At 47.3% G+C, this 16948-nt stretch overlaps 1 protein-coding gene across 3 annotated transcripts in view; it reads right to left on the bottom strand.

Moving 5' to 3' along the window:
• The window catches only part of ALPK3 (alpha kinase 3), a 32908-nt gene extending 16163 nt beyond the window's left edge, over positions 1–16745 (bottom strand). For 2 of the 3 annotated variants that reach the window (XM_086471719.1, XM_086471720.1), the window contains exons 1-3: positions 16603–16745; positions 7490–7528; positions 4110–4231 (exon numbers count right to left, since the gene is read on the bottom strand). In XM_086471719.1, the coding sequence (XP_086327845.1) occupies positions 4110–4231; positions 7490–7528; positions 16603–16745 (304 nt within the window). The remainder of the gene's footprint in view (positions 1–4109; positions 4232–7489; positions 7529–16602) is intronic. The other variant, XM_086471721.1, reaches the window with a different exon arrangement.
• Between the last annotated feature and the right edge of the window lie 203 nt (positions 16746–16948).

The following is a 16948-nucleotide window of genomic DNA, read 5'->3' as shown; positions in this document are numbered from 1 at the left end:
CCCTCTCTTACCCTGGCTGCTCCAAACCCAGGCATCCTCATCTCCCACCAGCCTGCTCTCTGCTCTTGTACTCACTACCTCATCCCCAAACCCACCCATCCACCCCTCTCACAGCCCCTGCATTTCTCCAGACAGCCTTCATGCAATCACTTTGCTTTCATCCATCAAACATTTCCCTAAGAAGGCCACCACGGATGAAACAAGCTGAACCCTTTTATGCTTATTAAAATCCTCATCCACTAAGCATGTGACTGTCTTACCCCAGCTCTCTTCCCCAAACCACGGGCAGAGCCCTTTCCCCTCTGTAGCCCTACAATAAAAACAGACCATTTGTGGGCACGTTGCTTTGTTCCCATCCCATCCAGGGATGTGCTACCAAACACAGTGCAGACACCCACGTTGCTCGAGCACCTGCATAGCATGGGAGAGGTACCAGGCTGAACACTTCTTTGGGACAAGCACTGATCCGTGAAGGGAGTGATGGGACCGAGCTCTTGAGCTGATGATTTGGGTAGGCAAGTCAGAAGGGTTGAACGTGCCTAAGAAGGGCTGACATGGCGCTGAAGAGGCAGCTGTACAACAGCAGGCAGGAGGCTGTAGTGAGGTGGGGGTCGGTCTCTTCTCCCAAGTAATAAGTGATAGGACAAGAGGAAATGGCCTCAAGCGGCGCCAGGAGAGGTTTAGATTGGATATTAGAAAAAATTTCTTTACGGAAAGAGTAGTCAAACATTGGAACAGGCTGCCCGGGGAAGTGGTGGAGTCACCATCCCTGGAGGTGTTCAGAAAATGTGTAGATGTGGCACCTGGGGACATGTTTTAGTGGGCATGGGGGTATTAGGTCAATGGTTGGACTTGATGATCTCAGAGGTCTATTCCAACCTAATGATTCTGTGATTCTATCTTGGCTAGATCTAGTCATCACCTTTCCCGGTTGGCCTCATTCCCTAACAAGCAGTCACAGACCCAGGCCCCTTCATCCAAGCCCCCACATTTAATCAGCCAAAGTCTCTCCTTCCCAGCCAATGCTATACAGAAATGACTGAAAAGTTGTAAAAGCACCTCCAGTAAGGGCCACTCTCAAGAGAGGAGCCCAATATCCCCTCACTGGGAAGGATCTGTGACAACCCTTGAGATCCTGAAGTCCAGACAGACCCGCCAGGGTCTTGGTGCAGAGAAGCGGGGTGCGCTCTGCTCTGTAATAAACTGCAATGGAAGTGTTCTTGTTCTCTTTTTCATATCTTTCAGAGAACAAAGGATGAACCAATTTTGTCTAAAAAAGAAAACATGTAATAACCGATGCAAGATTTGACCCAAAACAATCAAATCAGACATACTAGGGACACTGGTAGCAGGCAGAACTATGCAACAGGAGAGAAGGGTTTGTGCAGCCACCCAAGGAAGAGCATCAGGAGGTCTGCCTCTGTCTGACTTGTTTTTTCTTGCCTGTACCATCCAGCTCATTTTGGAGACTGGCTCTTCAAACACTTGCATCTTGCTGCCTTCCTAGGACATGCCCAGCAAGTCACCAGTATTCACAGATGTGGGTCTACCCTGTAACTCTCATTATTGGTCAAGATCCAGCAAAAAAATATTAAGATGTTACTGTAGGTCATGTATCCATATTTGTGGCTTGAGAGTCAAAACAGGAGCAGCTGACTGTCTGCCCTTTGCCTCCTGCAAGTCTATGAACCAAAGTGTCCCTGGACTCCAGCCACAGGAGGAGGACCAAGCTGGTTCCACTCTAGTCACTGGCCAGGGACGCAACCGCCACTTCCTTTCTCCCCTTAACGTCTCCCAGTTGAATGTAAACATGTGTCGGGGGAGACAGCCGAACTACTGATCAGACTTTGCAGTCAGAGTTTGCTTTCCACCTCGTGCCCCTCTCTCCCAAAGAGATCCCAAGCTCCTAAAGCCGTCCACAAGACCACATGCAAGAGATGACCACATGACATAGGTGGTCCAGGCTGCTTTTAAGGATTTTTCCATTAAAATTCCTAATTTCGTAGATTTATTAATTTAAGTCCATAAAGATATCCCCCAATCTAGTTTACCAGGCACAAAAATATTGCAATAGTCTACATGCCTCAGATGCTCATTTGACACTTTCCTTCACTAGAGTAGAAAATGAGACCAGTATCAGGTCGAGTTTTCAACTTGGTGTAATACACCAGGTTGTGCTACACAGCACCAGCAGGTCATCCAAAACTGGAAGGCAGCATCCTGCCTACCAAGAGCAAGGACTGACTGCAGGAAGGGCTACAGACTGGTCAGAGACCAGATCTGTTTCTAGACATTGATACTTCGATTTTGGTAGAAGCAAAGGAGGTTATTCCTTGGCAGCATATCTCCTGCACAATACACAGCAAAGAGTTTCTCTAACTTTCCCCAATGAGACGCTGGAAAGGACACGGACACTGCATTTACAAGGCCTCCTTGGTAGGGCTGACTGAAGTACCTCTTCCTCATTCCTCTTCAGGGGAAACTGAGCACGTTGGGCTTCACATGTGCAGGGCACTCCCCAGCCTGTCATCCATTTAGTCTCATGGTGAACTAGAGCTCAGCTGCACAAATGCAGCTCACCTTGACAGAGCCCACATGGAGCCGACTGTATCATCTAGACTTCGGAAGAGATGAAGCTTGTTAGAGGGAACTGTCAACCTCAAGGTGCAGCTGGTGAAGATCTAAGCCAGTGAGAGAAGCCAGGACTAGGCACTTTAAAAGGGGCAAGAAATCCTGAAAGGCAGAGCAGTGCTACCACATGGCCTTGCAGTAAGCAGTCATGCTCTGGCTCTGCAGCACTTCCACACTTTCAGGCAAGGGGAGGTGGAAGAGAAAATTCTATCTGCTGTTACTCGGGATTTCCTAACATATCTAAACACCACTTGTTTTTTGACCTCTGACACTCATGGCTTGCAGAATGGTGAGTTCCATGCTACTGCACAGTATGTCAAGCTTTTGCTTTTGGAAAACTTTAATTGGGAAAGCCCTTCTAATGAATCCTTGAAGGGCATGGTTTGGAGGCATCTCCTAGCAGCCCACTTCTGCCCTAGAAGAGGGAAGTGACCTGCATCTGCGAGAAGTTAAGCATCAATAAAACCAATGTGTCCGTTGTACCCCTGCAAGTTCAGAAAGTCAGACCTGCGAAACAAGTGAATCCACAAAAGAGCCAAGAATTCAAAGCCAGCAGCTCTCAGAAGGGCTCAGTCTGCATTTCCTGGCACACAGCTTATTTACAGCATGATTCTAATGGCAAATTAGACTTCCTAAATCTTAGGAAAGTCTTGGTCCTTGTGACTAAGAGGCTCACTGGAGATACCCTCCTCCTTCCAAAACTTACAAACTTGTTTAATGTCTCTCACCGAGTAACCTGTCAGAATAATTAACACGTGCAACATTAGGAAGGATCAGTGTCATAAACAAGTACATACTATGGAAAAAAAGAGGTTTCAGAGTCTCTATATTTAAAGTACAAAAGCTCATCAGCAAAGGAGCCACTTGCCTTTACACCAATGCCATGCCATGTCACATCACCACAATGCCTTAGTACCAGTCCTCTTTTTCAGCCTCCCCCTCCTCCTCTTATTGGCCTAACCCCTTCCTGCCCAAGGTTAAACTTTAGCTCATTGAGCAGAAACCGGCTTTTACTTCAGGTGTTGACAGACACACAAGTTTATCACTGATGCAAACACAGCTGCACTCTAACCATTTACAGCCAGCAAAGACAGCCAGAGTCGGCTCCAGTATGATAGCCTTAGCCTTCAAAACTGCACATTCCTGAGTTATGGAGTCCAGGATTAGAGAGGAAGCAGAGATTAGGGCAATAAAATGTACCTGGCCCAAGCAGTAACCATCATATTCCATTTTCTGGTCTTTAATTTGCCTTGTTTAAGGTGTTACGTTGTGCCTTTGCCTCTTCACAATCTCAGGTGTTTCCCAGCCTCCCCTTAAATCAAAGCTGAAATCATCATGCAATCGCTGAACCTTTACTTGGCAGTCTGACAGTAGTGGACTTGTTAACATGTTGTCTTGTTATCACTTGCTCTAGAGTTTAACTAGAGCAAGTCCAGCAAGTGAGGCAGGACCAGGTTATTCACTGAAGACACTGTTACCTGTCACTATGCACGTGAATTTAGCATCAGAGTCCTCGGACACAGAACGGGATTTGATAGTGGTTTCAAATAGTGGCTGGGTTTCCTCCGTCAGCTGAGAAATGATTGCGCAGAAGGTGCTCCTGGAAGATTCAAGAAGCATTTCTTAGAGATCAAAGTACTAGAAAAATCAAAGGGTCCACTTTCTATCTCGTCTCAGAAGTCTACGTTCTTGTAAATGCCCTCCTTCCCTCCCATCATCCGTACACTAGGGGGTCTAGTTCAGACTCATCTAGTCTAGTCCAGTGTCAGGGTATTTGACTGTTTTTTAACTCCTAAGATGACTGTCAATTTAAAGTGTCATTTGAGAGATGTTCCCTTTGTCTTGGTCCTCATGGCTATTAGGGTAATGAATGTCAAGAACCATTTTAGTTGTTGATGACACCAGAACATTCCTTTGATCAGCCAGCAGGCTGAACGCAAGACCCCAGCAAAGTCAGCTTCACATTCCTAGTACTGCACCATCAGTTTTTCAAGTGCTGTTCTGTCCACTGGGATTTTACTTTATTCGTGAAGACTTCACATGAAATTTCAGGCCAAGTGTGAACTGAACGTGTCTCCTGAACACAACAGCCCTCTTTGAACTAAGAAAAGCTGCCTGCTGCAGGGACAGCTCACTGAAGGAGACCTTGAGCCTGGCCCGCAGCTTTCTGAGCTCAGGAATTACATGTGAAGCTGACACCCATTCCCCGTTTAATGTCCCACCGCTGCAGGTAGGCACTCACACTACCTACTCCATGAGTTCAGGCACTGACCTCGAAGTTCAGGCTGGGGCACCCAAATAGCCAGAACTATCCAAATAGTGTGATCTGTGAAGCTCAAAAATGGACCTTAGATTCTCCAGTCATTTAAGCACTATTCAATGATACCAACAAATCACCATATTTATACAGCACTGCCAACCCTGTCGGAGCACCACCTCAGAAGATCTGGGCTTTCTTAAATAAAGGAAAATTATTTAATTCCAAGATGGGTCTTCATTCAGATAGTGTTCTGGGGCTCTTGGAAGGGAAGAGCTTCTTCTTTCATTTTTCCCTCTGCAATTAAAACACTACACATTTACACTAGGAGAGAGCACCCAAGGTCTCAAGTGCAAGGATCTTAGGAGAAACAGCAAATATTGCAAGAGAACCAGTAGCTGGCAGCTCTACTTATATCATTTTCAGCAGTGAAAGGCATTCCTTAAACAAGTGATCAGCTTCTAGAAACATGCAAGAGGTGGAACAAACTCCCCAAACATTCCTGACACGGCTCCACCATGAGCAGAAGGGCTCTTAGCACATGGTGAGGGCTCCATGAGGAGGACCCTGGCCTCACAAGCAGCCCCCAGCTTGCAGGCAGGATGCTGGTGCTGCTGCTACTCATGCTCTACCTGCTGAGGAAGCAGACTTGTTCAGGAAAAACAAAAACAAAAAAAACCACCCCACATTTAGCATGAACCCAGCAAGGTCAGGTGCACTGACAGGCTGTGCAGCAGGGACGGAACTGCAGGCATGGCTGAAGGTGCTAGGATAGCTCCAGCCACAGCAACTGTCTGTTTCATCCACCCAGAAAACTCACCTGGAGGCTGCAATGCTAGAATTTTCACTCTGGCTTCCTGCTAGAATGGGTTTGTAACAGATGTAGGGAGGTGAATCCCCAGGTAACAAACAACGGGGATGTGGTGGGAGTCTCACCCAGCTCCAGGCACTTTGTGTTGGGTAAGGGTACAGGACAGGGGCAGCTAGGGCTGTTACAAACTTGACTCATCTGCTGGAGGAGGGTTATAAGCACTACCTATATCCAAACACACGTGTGGGATGGGGTGAAAAACAGATGTTACAGCTCACACTCTTTTCTGTGGAAATCAATGGCCTCAGGAAACTGGTCCTGGCAAGCAATTCTTCACACAACTACAGGGCCAGGAAAGGGCTGTGGGGGTCAACAGCTGTTTCAAACTAGAGAAACCTTTCCATACTCCAACCCCAGGAGAAAAAAACTCCCATTTCCAAAGAGCAAGGCAGACAATCCAGTACCAAGGCAGTTACTGGTGGGGTTTTCATGGCCCCTTCAATACAGATCCCCAGCTCCAGATCAGTAAATGCCTTTTAGATCCACATAAGGCACTTCCCAAGCATCAATGAACTTTTCATACCCCAGCAGGAGAGCAACCGGATCAGCATCTTAAAAAAAGTGATGCACACACACACAGTGACACTCGAGACCAAGTTTAATCCCGGTACCATGCCGCCGGTATCAGCAGGCAGCACCAGGAATTATCTGGTCCATTCAGTGCAAATCCCACAATCAGGTGAAATACAGCAAAGGCTACTGAATGGTTTAGGAAAGCAGCGTTACCAGAAGCTGAGGGCTCCAAAGGCACAGCAGATAAATCAGAGGAGACTTGCCCAATGTACACTTTGGCAGCAAGCCCTGGAAAGTCTATTTAATCTTTCAAAGAAACCATTGTATTAGTCGCAGGGGAGGTTTAGAGACTGCAGCACTGTGGGGCTCTCGGCTGACTCACTCCAGCTGCAAGGAGACTTGCCCAATTCAAATTGCTTTCTAAACCAGTAATTCAGAGCATTCAAGAAATCTGACACAAGCGGCAGCCGCTCTTCCTCCAGGCCTTCCTGAAGCTGCATCTTTTTTGCAGAAAAAGCCCTGGAGCCTAGGAAGAGGACACCGGCAATTCAGTAGCCTTTTTACATTAAACATTCCATACAAAAGCAGCCTGCGGGAGGTGGGTGTGGAGGTGGGGCGGGGAAGGAGATTTGAGAAGTGTATTCCTCTTCATCACGATTTTCTTTTCCTGACTTTTTGGTCAGCAATCCCACAGCTATAGGGGTGTTTCGGAGAGGCCTTTCCCTCCACGGTCATTCCTGCTTCTGCAGCAAACCAATGATACCAACTGATTCCCAAATGTGTCATTTTGCCAAAGGCAAAGTAAAGCCATACAAGTGCATTTCAGGGCAGAGTCCAAATGAATGAAGATCTTCACAATAAAGCACGAGATAGCAAAGAGAGAAGAAAATTTCTTCTTTGAAAGTCTCAGGGCAGGCACTTCTAATTTTTAATTACTCTGGAAGCCTCACTTTAACATCAAGAAGTAGCTGAACACCCATCCTTTGGCTAAGAAAGAGGAATATTTCTTGCACCTTAACACAGGAATTACTGTGAACAGTCACTTTGGTGTCTGCAGTTCAAGCAAGTATTAGGGATCCAACCATGCAGAATAAGGCTGTTAGATCACTTCAGGGCTGTCTACTAATTAATTAGTATCAAGGCATTACAGATTAATCATATGCAGTCAGATTCAGCAAAGTGTTTGGTCAGAGCAGCTTAATGCAACATGCTTTTACCTTCCTAAACTGGAGGGAGAGAATCTGCTGCTTGATAAGCTAAGCAAAAAACAGCATAAAAACCATTAGATAGAGAAGCATGGAAAGGAGCTGAAATAATCAAACCATTACAGAGACGTATTAATGATGAGTCGTTTTGCACAGGTCAGAGTTCCTATTAAAAGAAGGTACAGCTGCCTTACTCAGGCTGACTGCCAGGACGAGCAAGCCACACTGTCAATTGAAATCAAAGGCTGTAAAAATGAAATGGTCATTAACTGCAGAAAATAAGTGTAAGGACATTTATACAAGTAGGTTTTCAAGAAGCAGCACCTGAGCCTTCCATGCACCATCCGCAGCGTTGTGCTCAAAGCAGGCAACTCCACCCTGGGAGATGTTCGATTAAACGGCAGGCTGGAGTACAGACCGTTGCAAGCCCACTTCTCTGCTGGCAAGCAGGCGGCCTGACAGCGCTTTGGAGAAGCTGAAAACTCTCTGGTCACTATACACCGCTTTCCAGCTTGCCAACCAAATCACTACGGTCTGGCAAAAAATTAAAATAAAATAAAAGAAGCAGACTTTACAAGAATCCACAAGTTTTGCTTTCTTGCAGGAACACACTATAACGTTAACCAATTCAAGGGGAAAAAAAAAAATCAAACACCCAGCTCCTACACAAAGGGCACTGAGATGAGCTACTTACCAGGGGCCACCAGCTCTCCCAAAGGAGTGTCTTCAAGGACTCATGTCCTAGGCAAAAGGCCACATTGCCATATCGTGGCAGCAGTCCCTTGCAGGCTGTAGGAAAATACCCTCTCGGCATCGACCTGCAGCAGTCAGGAGCAGTTCCTCAGACCCCGAGCTCACCCATATGGCAATCAAAAGCCTAAAACTAACTAGGTACCAGCTAGTCAACAGCATGTACGCTCAGCGATTTAATCACGCTGAGATACACGTTAGTTATGCCTATGCAACAACCTCACCACACAGCGTCAGAAGCGACTGCAGCGTAGACATCCCCTCTGGGTTGTGAGAAGTCAGATTCCCACATCGGTACGAGCAGACAGATCAAACCTTCTCAGCCTTGTGCAGTGAAGACCGTGGCTGAACAACCAAACTTCAGTGCTTTATGATGATGCTACATAAGACAGCACAAAGAACCAAGAAAGGCGCACCTCTTCAGGTCTCCTACCCAAACGACCACATCTGAGCTCTGTGTGAGTCCCAATTGCATGGAAGTCAGCAGCAGGACTTCAAGTCTTGCCCTAAAAATGGCCACAGAGGGTCTCTGAAATCTGCTTCTGCCAACCACATAGCACTTCCACCTGTGGAGGCAGAACCTTCATGTGAATAAGTGAAAAAGTAGTTCGAATTGAAAGCCTGACACTTCACACAAATAATTGCACATTTTCATTGGAAAAAACCAAACAGCACTCTGAAGAGTTCACTGACTGCTTCAGATCATGACAGCAAAGACAGAAGAAGTTTTAGGCAGCTGCTCAGGAGTAGCTTTAACCCAACAAATATGGGTGGCACTTGCACTTTGGGCAGCAGCTTCACCCTTTCCACCCCCAGCTGCACGATCCTGATCCCTCCCCGGTGCCAACTGCTGTTCACACAGCCAGAGGATGAGCAGATCAGGCGTTAGCCAGCTGGAAAAACAAAACACTAACCGTAACAGGCTGAGTATCAGCTACCTGATCCACCTTGCATGCGCTGTGCTGGCCCACAGGAGAAGCCAGACAGAGGAGCTTTGTCTTTCCAGCTGAGCCCCACCACCTGGGGCATCCTGTCGAGGCCCACGTCCTTTCCAGCACTGCAAGGCATGCCTTTGCATTACCAGCCTTACTGACCAGTCACCTTGTCCTCATCCCTCCCAGCCACCCTAACAGCTTAGAGTTCAAATTGCACCTCCAGCTGCTCTCGCTCTGCCTCCACCTCCCAGGGGGATCAAGCCTCCTTCTCCTCACAATCCTCCCAAGCGATCCCAGGGGCAGCAACACCAATGTGCTGTGTCTCTGTGCTCTGGGCTGTCCCCAGGCAGCTCTGTCTAGCTGGAAAAACAACTCATGGGCTGAAATAGTCTCAACCACCAGCTTTTCAACATTAAATGAACCCGAAAACATTTTGCATACAACTGCAAGGGAAAAACGTCCTTTTAGCCCCCAGGAATACTAAGGACCTCAGCATCGCTTGAGGAACCACCTGGGAAGATCCTAAAATGCTTGCTGGAGAATGCTAGCATAGGCAGAAGTGTCATTTTAATCATGCTTTCTTGCATAAGACAAACAGGAAGGTGTCTTGGCTTGGACGTAACAAAAATTACTCAAATAGCAAGAGTCAGAATGCAGGCTGCCTGTGCCACAAACCCCTTGTGCTCATGAATGGGATCAAACAGTGAGCATTGTAAGTACTTTTTTTTAGACCCCACTGTGGAGCACAGAACCTGGGCTTTATTCACTGCACATCCTGAAACACAGTGCTGAATACCGGACTGAGGGTCTCTTGAGAAGCCTTGATACTATCAAAAGAAAAAGGCCATCATCACAAAGACCCATGTATTAACTAAAGTTTAACCTCGATATGCTAAGGAACCAAGCAAAATTTGCTTTTCAGACTAGAGATTTAAGCTCAGAGAGCAAGATCAAATTCTGAATGCTTCTGCCAGAACAGCCCTGCCTGCAGGCAGCTGGCGTTTCGCTTCATTTTAATGACATTCACAGCATACCCTCATAGAGCTGCCACAGCATAACTGCATCAGACTCTAAACCAAATCTACCCACTTGGAAACGTGGGACTCCTGAGCAAGGCACAACAGATCTCCCAGCGTGCCCAGTCTGACGCTCTCTGGGACTGGGCTGTCTGTGTCCTCAGCTCCCCAGAGACTTGTTAGAGCGTACAGCACAGGACTCTGCTAATGAAATGCAGCATCAGCCACCGACGTTTCCCTGAGCAAGCTTGGGGCCATTGTAGTTACTGGATGAAGGCAAACGCACCTAAAGTGAGTGAATCAAGGTCTAAAGGTACTGGTTTCTCTCTACTGGTGAAGAGGAGCTCAGAGAGGTCTGCTCCAGGCATGTCCAGCATCCGTGGGAAGAACGCCTCCTCGGGCACCTTGCATCTATGAAGTGAAGTGCAGCTTGTTAAAAGCTAGCCCTGAAAATTTGTTAACTGCTTTGCACTGGACCATAGAATTACACACCTTCAACTAGCTTCGGTTCTTCTTTAAATTCTGTTTTATCAGATGCTTTCAAGCTCCTCTGGATATTTATCATCCTCTAAAGGTTTTAGCCCTTCAACTACCCATAATTTTCTTCAGAAGTGAAGACAGTCTTTCTCATTTTTCATGCACTTGCCAAATTTCAGTCTTGCTGCCAGGGCAGGAGGCAGAACTGTCAACACCACTCACTTTTTTTAATCACTAAAAATATTGCTCAAGTTGATGGCATAGGCTGGTACACCACCCCACTGGCACTGAAACATTAACTGTTTGAAAAACATAGATTTTAAAGCCCACACCTTTTCTTATCCTCTCATGCAATCACTGCACAAAATTCTCCTCTTTCTGGACTTCTCCGCAAGATAAAGACAACTTTCTCCTTCCAGCTCATGTCCTCATACGGAAGTTAACAAGAGCTCAGGAGACCCTGAAACAGGCTTCACAGCGGCTCGGTCCTCACATACAAGTACACGGACTTGATCTGCTTAGGCTGCAACAGTCGTTAACAGATTTCAGTGCTCTTCCACTGCACAAAACCTGAGCCACACAAGTTGTCCAGTGCAGCAAGTAAACAGCGAAAGGTGTCAATGACGGCAAAGCTGAGACCTCCAAGTTATGTTCTGATGGAAACAGCATTGCACAAAAGCTCCTCAGAAAAGCCCACTGAGAACCAGGCAGGCCTTCCATCCCAGGAGCAGGACAGAGGGATGGTCCTGGCAATCCCTTACAGACGCTTGCTCTTGCTGGCACTCTGACCCGTGACATTATTGGGCATGTTTTGCACATGCAGACTTCCAAGTATAAGATTTCATATGAACTTCTCTGCCTCCAAGGTTAATACTACTTGAGACAAATACAAGCCACTCCAAATGTCTTCTCAGCTGTCAGTAGCAAACCATTTTCAACATTTAAAAGCCAACAATGAAGCTTTCATGTATATATGGTTATGCTTAAGGCTTCTTTCCTGCCATGTGTCCCGCTTCTTATCAAGCACTTCATGCACACACAGAACAAGTGTGTTTGTGTTTCATATACCATGGCAGTAATTATCAGCAATCCTGTGATAAAGCAGCTGTGAGTGCTATGGTGCTGTACAAGACACATTGTTATTTTACAGGCTGCAAAATGGATGTATTGAGTCTTTGCTTGTCAAGGTCATGGAACGAATCAATGTCAGAGCTGGAGAAATACTGTGTTTTTTCTGCAGGTAATTTACTTTGAGCTGAGATCAACACAGACTTGCATGTAACAATTTAGAGCTAGATTTCATTAACAGAGAAGGTGGAAAACAATAAATTAAGTTATACGTTCCTGTATCAGCCTCTGTAACACTCTGAAGATGGCTCAGATCTGTGTATTTTAACTCTGAATTATTGCTGCCTTTATGGTCCAAATTAAACTGGTAGCTAGTTGAAAGATATCAAGGAATGAGAAAGGACAAAAGAAATCAAAGCACATACTGGACAATGAGACGCCCAGGAAGGCTGACATCCTCCTGGCAACTCATGGTGTGTAGAAGGATTTTGTGTCTGTGGGTCAGAAAAGAAGCAAGGTGTAAATATAGTTGTTTGTAACAGCTCTTCTGCCTTCCTCTTGGACCAGGCGATGCTGTCAAGCGTGAGACTGTGTCGGTGTGAGCCTGTCAGCCTCATTCACCTGAGACCTTCCTTCCCTTGCTGAAACACTGAGGATAGAGCAGGTTTTAAATCCATCTCCTGGAAACTGCCTCTGCTGTGGCACAATAGGTGCCTCATTCAGAGGAGACAACCCTCTCCCCTCCTCGCGATCAGATGGGATCCCAGGCCTGGGAAATGTCTCCATTTATGAGGTTTCCACAGATGCAGTATTTTAACAGTGGTGCTAAAGGGCACTGTTTGTACATCTTGATCTTCCAACCTAGGTTATCAGCTCATTGGCCAACATGCTCAGCTCTGCTTGACTTTCTAGGAGTTATGGACAGGAAGCTCTAGAAAGGGGGCTGAAAAATGCAGTTTGGGACTATTATTCACTGTGCACAACTGCCAAGGAGCCCCACTCAAACAAGGCATCACTGTGCAGATAATTACACCAATCGGAAAAAGACGCCTCTGTCCTAGAGATCCTACAGACTGGAGATTAATCCATTGATGCCTTTGCATTTGCCTTTCCAGTGGGCATTGGATGTCCCTCCTTTCAGAGTTTGGGACACTTCCATCCAACAAGACAAGTGGCCTGAACTCCCTCAGATGTCACAGCTGGTTTCTTATCACAGATTTACACCACTTGCTGCCAAAAGCAAGGTCCCATAAGAAGTTACAGGTGCCCAGCTGCTGAAGAGGGAACTCCTCTGAACTAAGAAAGCTAAATATGCTTTTCAGGAACTAAGCACTCCTGAGTTTTCAGGTCACTTTATCATAGTAACAGATCTTTCTCCTTCATTTGATATGATGTGCAAAGCAAGAGGTACAAGATTGGGAATGGTTTCTAGCCAGAAAAGCCAGGTGGCAAGACACTCTCCTGAGCTCAACTGCCACCACAACCCGACACAGCCGTCCAAGAAAAGATCAGAGGCAGTGTCACTATACTCTATAAATACCTGCATATGATGAGGCTATGACAGTAGAAAGATATTTAAGCAAGGAGGCAATGCTGTAATGAGACCAAGGAGCAGACATCTGCGTTAGACGAGAGGTGCAGATCGCCTCCAACAGAGGAGTTTGCATAGGACTTGCATGAAGTTTTTACATAAAATTGCATCTCTTTGTGCAAGACATTCTCCAGATTCAGCTAGTCCTTAGAAAAAAGGACACCTAAAGAGATGTCTTGAAGTTGTGGCCCACAAGTGCAGCTAAGGCAGACCCGGGACAGGACTGACACCTTCTCCTCTCACTTTGTGAAGCAGTTATAGCCAAGTGCTTTGAGACACGAGAGGTGTTTTTTAAAAAAAAACACCTACCCCAAAATAAAAAAGTCCTGTCAGCTGCCAGGGCCAGAAGGCAAGACACCATGACCGTAAGCTGCTCCTCACACTGTCCGTTACCAGGTGTGTTAACAGACCGGCGAGGGAAAGCCGGTCACTGAGCTATGTGCTCACAGGGAAGATTCTTCCTAAAGACCAGTTCCCAAGGGCACAAAAAATAAATACGCCGTTTAATAAAGGGATGATGTTCTCTCTATGGCCATTTTCAACACCTCTATTCTTTTGGCCCCTGCAGCATCACATCTGACAAATTCTACAAGTTAAAAACCAGAAAAACTGTGTACTGGTTTCCAAATTAGCACCCTTCTATTCACACAACATCCCTTTCCTCCTATAGGATTAGGAAGATCAAGTAAGACCATCCAGACTACTCTCTACATGGTTCACGAATGCAAGCATACAGGTGAAACATATTCATGAGTCACCCCAGAAGCAGGGATTCCTAACCTCCGTTTCTTTTCATAAAGATATTTCCACATCTGTAAGTAACTCTACCATGTCACTACACTTCCTACTGCTTTAGGAACAGGTGAAGAAAGTAGGCAAATATTTCGGTTAAAGACACTCTACAAATGCATACAAAGACAGCAACAGAGAAGCCCAAAACCCCCCACACTTTCTTTGGATCAGGATATCCATTTTTGCATTCTAACCACCACAGCAGCCTCCCACTGCAATTCTGTGTCTGCATCACTTGGCCCATACTCGTTAGCTCCAAACCCACCAAATTCAAATACGTTCTGCGTTAAAGAGAACTGCTGAATGTTATCTGCTGTTAGGCATGCCACTCATCTTGCTTTTCAAGTTCTCCCAGGCAAGCTCTCCAGATGTTCCTGGATTTAATTAAACTCATAATTGCTTTCTGAAAGTCTTCTTGCTGCACCATTCCACTCACTTGCTTTCCAGAATTGTTATGATACATTATCTAATTACAGGACAAAAAGCCCCACTTCATTCAAGCCCTTGCCCTGCATCATTAGCAACAACACAGTTTCCACACGTTGCGGCTCAAGTTTTCAGCTCTCAGGGCTGTGCAGGGAATGAGACTTGTCTATTACTCCTCACTAATTCATGAGAGAAAATGGAGGATGTCATGAGCACAAGGGAAGGTCGGTTTTGCTATTTAGTGTACATTTATTCACTGCTTCTTACACAGAAGGGGCAGCCACTGAAATTACCAGGCAAAATGAAGTTACCTTGCCATAGGCTTTGATGACCAAGTACATAAGTGGGTTGAAAAAAAGAATTGGACACCTTCTGGATATCGAAAGCACTGCTGATTTAAGCGTGGCAGTAGTGTCCCTTTGCCTGCCAAAGCATTAGGCTCCCATGGAGGGAAACTGGGGTGCGCCCACCCACAGCACTAGCCTGACAAGTTCACGGTGTTCAGGACTCAGAGCTTTGCAGACACGGGCTGGATTTACTGCGCCTGAGCCGCACCACCGACCCAGCCAGAAGACATCAGGCTCACTGCACGGGAGCACTACATCACTCTGTGCCTTCCTCAGCAGCCTTAAGGAAAACTTTGGGGATTTGGGGAAGCCAGCTGGAAACACCAGAGGTATTGTTTGCAGGACTGATGAAGCCTCCTTTATGGTTAAACCGATTAAAGCTGCAATTTGAACATACTGAGGAAGGAATAAAAGTCAAGCTACAGGCAATGAAAACACCTTGACATCTTATTTATTAAAGACTCTCTCTACTTGTAATCTGCAGAATAGTCAGACTCAATTACCAATTTGCTTTGCACGGTATGGTCTGAAGTCGCAGATCGGTTGTGGATGCTGTACAGGCATTTGTTGGTACCGAAGATGCCACAGTACGCAGACAGATTGCAATTAGGTCACATGCTATGATACAAGCACAAAGGAACTGAATTAAGGCAACTTAACTTTGGCATTACCCCAGTTTTAACATCTGACTTCCAGGCAGCACTTTTTTATCTCTTTTGGTCCTGTATTTATTTTTATGAATCTCTGCTTCTTTGAGGCATCAATGCTTGACATGCTGGAAATGGATTATTTATAAATCACCAAAAGGGAAGAGGCACACTCATTTCAAGAGCATTCCCAGTGAATTCAAAGTAATTTATAGGCTTTATTTTGAATGACTAACACAATCACTGACACCTCTGCTTTCACTGGCACGTTGCCTTGTATTTTTGTATTTGCTAACCTCAGCCAGTCTCAGTTGACAACATGTTTATCATACTTTCTCTTGTGCAAACAAAGCCTTATTCCTACCACAGACCCGCTGCCTAAGGCCATTTCTGACCCAGGAATGCTGTTCTCATTGCTGCTCGGCCCGTATCGACATTGTAGAAATACCTTTTTGGCAACAAGATAAGGCACACGGGCAGTGGGCCCCTTGCTTGGAATTTGGTGTGGATAACACAATCGGCTTCACTACAATGAAGGCAGGAAGGTCAGCGCAGTACCCTGTAGGCAAGTCTAAGTCGAGAGACGCAGAAGCTTGTGTCCGTCAGGATTTCAGAGCGAGGTGATCAACTTAGCCCACCCGCCCTGCTATAAAACAAAAAACTCCTGCCCCGGCAACACCCACCCTCCTCTGCGAAGCGAGGGGCTGGCCTGCAGCAAAGGAGCTGTTTTGGAGAGCCCAAACCATCGCTCGGTTTTCCCACCCTGGAGAAGGCCTCTGGGGAGCGAAAGGCCCAGGCAGCAATGCCGCGTCCAGCTCGGCCGTCACCACGGCCCATCCAGGGCCAGGGTATTGCCTTACGGCTTGGGCTGCTGCCAGCCTGCTTGCCTCCCGCTTCTTCTCTGGACAGCTTGTCCCCACTTCCCCTGCGCCTCAGTCCTCCACCTGCCTTTGAAATGCCTCCCGCGGGCCCTGTCCCCGTCCCAGGGCCTGGCGGCACCACGCACCCATGGCAGCAGCCGGGCAGCGAGACACCCACCTCGCACCAGCCCCCTCCCCCGGCCCGGCCGCCCTCACCTGTTCTGCGGTCGGATGCCCAGCAGGTAGCTGCGCCGGTCGGGCCGGGAGGCCCAGGCCGCGCTCTCGGCCTCCTCCGCCCCCTCGATGCTGTCCGTCCCCCGCCCGAAGAGGCCAGCGAGGGCCCGGCGGGACGAGCCCATAGCGGCGGCCGGGCTCTGCGGCTGCCCCTGCCCCTGCCCACACCGCCGCTGCCCGCCCTGTCAGTCACCGTCGGCATTTATAGCCGCCCCGCACATGCCGCTGTCAGTCGGGGGCGGCGGCGACATGACGCGGCGGCCACGGCCTGGCCAGGGCCGGCCTCCGCGGGGCTGGGGGCCCGGCCCGCCCCGGGGCTGCCTGCCCG

The sequence above is a fragment of the Leptosomus discolor genome, chromosome 11 (genome assembly GCF_034619465.1).
Source record: "Leptosomus discolor isolate bLepDis1 chromosome 11, bLepDis1.hap2, whole genome shotgun sequence".
Classification (NCBI taxonomy): Eukaryota; Metazoa; Chordata; class Aves; order Leptosomiformes; family Leptosomidae; genus Leptosomus; species Leptosomus discolor.
Note: the sequence above shows the minus strand (reverse complement) of the source record. Positions and strands in the feature narration are given on the sequence as shown.